At 35.7% G+C, this 3281-nt stretch overlaps 1 protein-coding gene across 1 annotated transcript; it reads left to right on the plus strand.

Annotated features, from left to right (window-relative positions):
- Positions 1-500: 500 nt before the first annotated feature.
- Positions 501-2820, plus strand: LOC113331190 (glutathione S-transferase T3-like). Its single transcript, XM_026577933.1, has 3 exons — positions 501-641; positions 1004-1631; positions 1935-2820. Exons 2-3 carry the CDS (start codon positions 1389-1391, stop codon positions 2592-2594), a joined length of 903 nt encoding a protein of 300 aa, XP_026433718.1. The 5' UTR covers positions 501-641; positions 1004-1388; the 3' UTR covers positions 2595-2820.
- Positions 2821-3281: the final 461 nt, after the last annotated feature.

The raw sequence follows: 3281 nt of genomic DNA on the forward strand, positions 1-3281 counted from the left end.
TTAAGCCTATTTCCTGGGATAAATGAGTATTGGGTTACATGAAACAAACTAAGAGTTTCAGTTTGCGAACAATACTGAATTAACGGTTGTAATTCAGTTGAGAGTTAACAGTCGCAACGAATGGGTTGATTATACTTTGATATAAACAGTTGTGTCCAATGGTTTAAAACGACACCACTGGTTTCAATTGGACGCACCCAACCGTTGCGTTGTTTCAACAAGAATAAAAACCCATCTCTTCTTCCAGTTAGAGACAGAAAAAACATACCCAAAAACCAGAGTTCTAGCATTAAGAAAAAACCTTAGCAAGATTAGAGCTTCTCCAATGATCATGTGGTCAGCTGCATATGTGGCATTGTGGGAAGACATCATTTATCCTATATTTTAATAATTTTCCCTAAATATAAGGAGTGGAAAAAATCTTTCTCCAACCGTATAGCTTTCCGAACCTTTTGCTGCCGCGGGAAAACTCCTCCATTATTTTGGCGGCATAATAAATTTGGTAAATAGAATTCCCTCAAAAAACTAGGTCATGAGTTATCTTGATTTGCCTGTAAATAGATGAGAATATACAAACCATATTTCATCTATTCTTGTTTATTCAATCGCTTGATAGAAACTAAGATATAGAGAAAAGTTTGGTGAGGTTCAATCTTTTGTTTTTCTTCGGTTCTTTTTCTTTCTGATTATCATTTTTTTTTCTTAAGATCAGGTAGATTTAATTATCATCCAGTTGCCTTGGATGAGATGTAATCAACCTATATTGATTAAAGTTTTGTTACTTTTATTCAAAGTAACAAAGTTGTACATCTGAATATATTTTTCATAATATTTTTAGTTTTTAGTTTGTTTTCCTGGTTGATTTCTAATATCAAGGCTTATATCATGATCTAGAGTAATCATATGGTTAATAAAATATAATTATTTGATTGATATATTGATTGTTTGTATGTTGGGGTTTCTCTGTACTATGCATGAATCTAATATTTCAATTTTTGCGTAGTTGTTGGTGAAGTATGTCAGACCCTATGTCGATCGAGTGTCAACAAGATGAAAATGTTCATGTTCCTGCAACTTTTCCGGATCCGGCTGCTGTGTTTGTAACCCCACAAACCCACCATCATCATTCCATTCAACAACCACAGTTTCCTATACAATACCCTCCTTTTCCTATGAATCAATTCAGTGGTCCGTTTTCATCGACTGTTGAACAACCATACGGGGTTGGGTATTCCTTCCAAAGTCATATGAATGCCCCATTCCCCCCTTTCGAAACTCAATCGTTAAGAACTTCAGTAACAAAGAAGAAAGGAAAGGGAAAGAATCCTTCACCAATCTAATCTTCCAATCCTCCTCGTCGACTTTGGACGACAGCTGAAGACATCGCAATGACAAAGGCTTATCTATACGTCTCCGTCGATTCGATTGTAGGGAAGGATCAGACCAGTGAAAGGATGTGGAATCGTATTTTGGGTGCTTGGAGGGAAAACATGGGCACTTACGATGAGTCTCGGAAAGCCAATGGCTTATCATGCCGTTGGGGTCTGATCCAAGCTGCTGTAACCAAGTTTCATGCTGCATATGAATCTGTAGAGAGAGCTCCAAAAAGTGGAGTCTCGATTGAGAACGTGGTAAGATATTTATTCTTTTTCTTTTATACTGTTCTTTTATAATTTGCAGTTTTAAGATTATGCAAGAGTAAAGTATGTTATCAAGGTGTTTGCTAGGCATAACTCTTAAGTTTCTCCGTTGAAAGTATGGCATAAAGATAATTTTCCATTTAATATAATGCATTGTAACTTACATAGCAAAGCTTTGTCATATAAACATGTGTACTTCAGGACGGTAGTTACCTATTGCATAGAAAGTCTATGGATTCGATGATAACGTATTTTAATCGAGATAATTTATTGTTGTTGCTTCCGCATTTGCAGAAACGAGATGAACTGAGAATTTACAAGGAGACTGGGGATGGATCAGCATTCAAATTTGAACACTGTTGGGAAATTCTGAAAGAAAATCCTAAGTGGTGTTCACTTCAACTCACTAGGACTGGGACTTCAAAGAAAGAAAAGAAGACTGGTGAAAGTCTTGTTGATAGTTTAGCACAGACATCACTTACTTCTTCACTGCCAGATGGTGTCGCGGATGTGGATAATGAGAACATTGATGCCGAACAAGGAGTTTCTCGACCTCCGGGTAAAAACACTATCAAAGCTAAACTCCAAAAAGCGCATGAACAGAAGAATATTGCAGGCATACTGAGTAGTTTCCAGACTACAGTTGAAAAGCAACACTTGCTTAATCAACAAGAACTGGAATTGAAGAAAGAAAAGGATAAAAAAGACCATGAACTGATGGAGATATTGATGAAAAAGGAATTGGAACTGAAAGAAAAGGATCAACAATTAAAGGAAGAAGCTCAAAGGCAGAAACAAAAATTAGGGAAGCGAAAGGAATGCGAGCGCATTATGACAACTGATCTTACTCCTCTTCAACCCGCCATACGGAAGGTTTATGAACAAATGCAGGCGAAAATTATAAAGGAATGGGAAGAGGAAGGTCTTTTGGGAGATGACTGGTTGATGATTTAAATTTTAGTATGCAGGTGCTAGTTTATTTCTTGTTTAGTTGTTTCCTTAGATTGAGTTAGTCTTAGGTTACCATTTCTTTTAGTAAGTTGTTTTCTTTGATTGATTGAGTCTTAGATTAGCATTTTATGATTTAGTACCTGCAGTAAGGTCACTGTTGTGGTGATCCTTAACATTCCATTTGGTGTCGAAACTTAATGTTTTCTAGCTGATCTTTAATAAAATTGAGTTTCATTAATCAATGCTTTCAATGTTGTTTTTTATTTTCTATATATGCACGCTTGGTGGGATTGTCTAAGTGATAGTTTATGCTCTCTGCAACTTGTCTAATTCACCCTCTAGCTAGCTACATGACACTCCAAGGAAAATAAACCACAAATGTTGTTTCCATTCAAGGCTGTTACCTGAACTCTAGAAAGATGTAGTATGGTGGTGTACTGACTATTCTCACGCATTGCAAGGCTAAGAAGGATTATAACTTCAAAAATAGCAAGTTGTAGTATGGTACTTATAGTGATTATAAGTTCATAAGTGAATTATTCAAAATTAATCATTTAATAAGGACTACACAGTAATCCAAGCTAATGGTGATTCCATTAATCATTAATGGACAAAGTAATATCAGTATAGTGAACTGACGATAGATTTTTCTGTAGATTACAAAAGCATGAGATCAAATAAAAACAATAT

Source organism: Papaver somniferum, unplaced genomic scaffold (assembly GCF_003573695.1).
Source record: "Papaver somniferum cultivar HN1 unplaced genomic scaffold, ASM357369v1 unplaced-scaffold_125, whole genome shotgun sequence".
NCBI classification, from domain to species: Eukaryota; Viridiplantae; Streptophyta; class Magnoliopsida; order Ranunculales; family Papaveraceae; genus Papaver; species Papaver somniferum.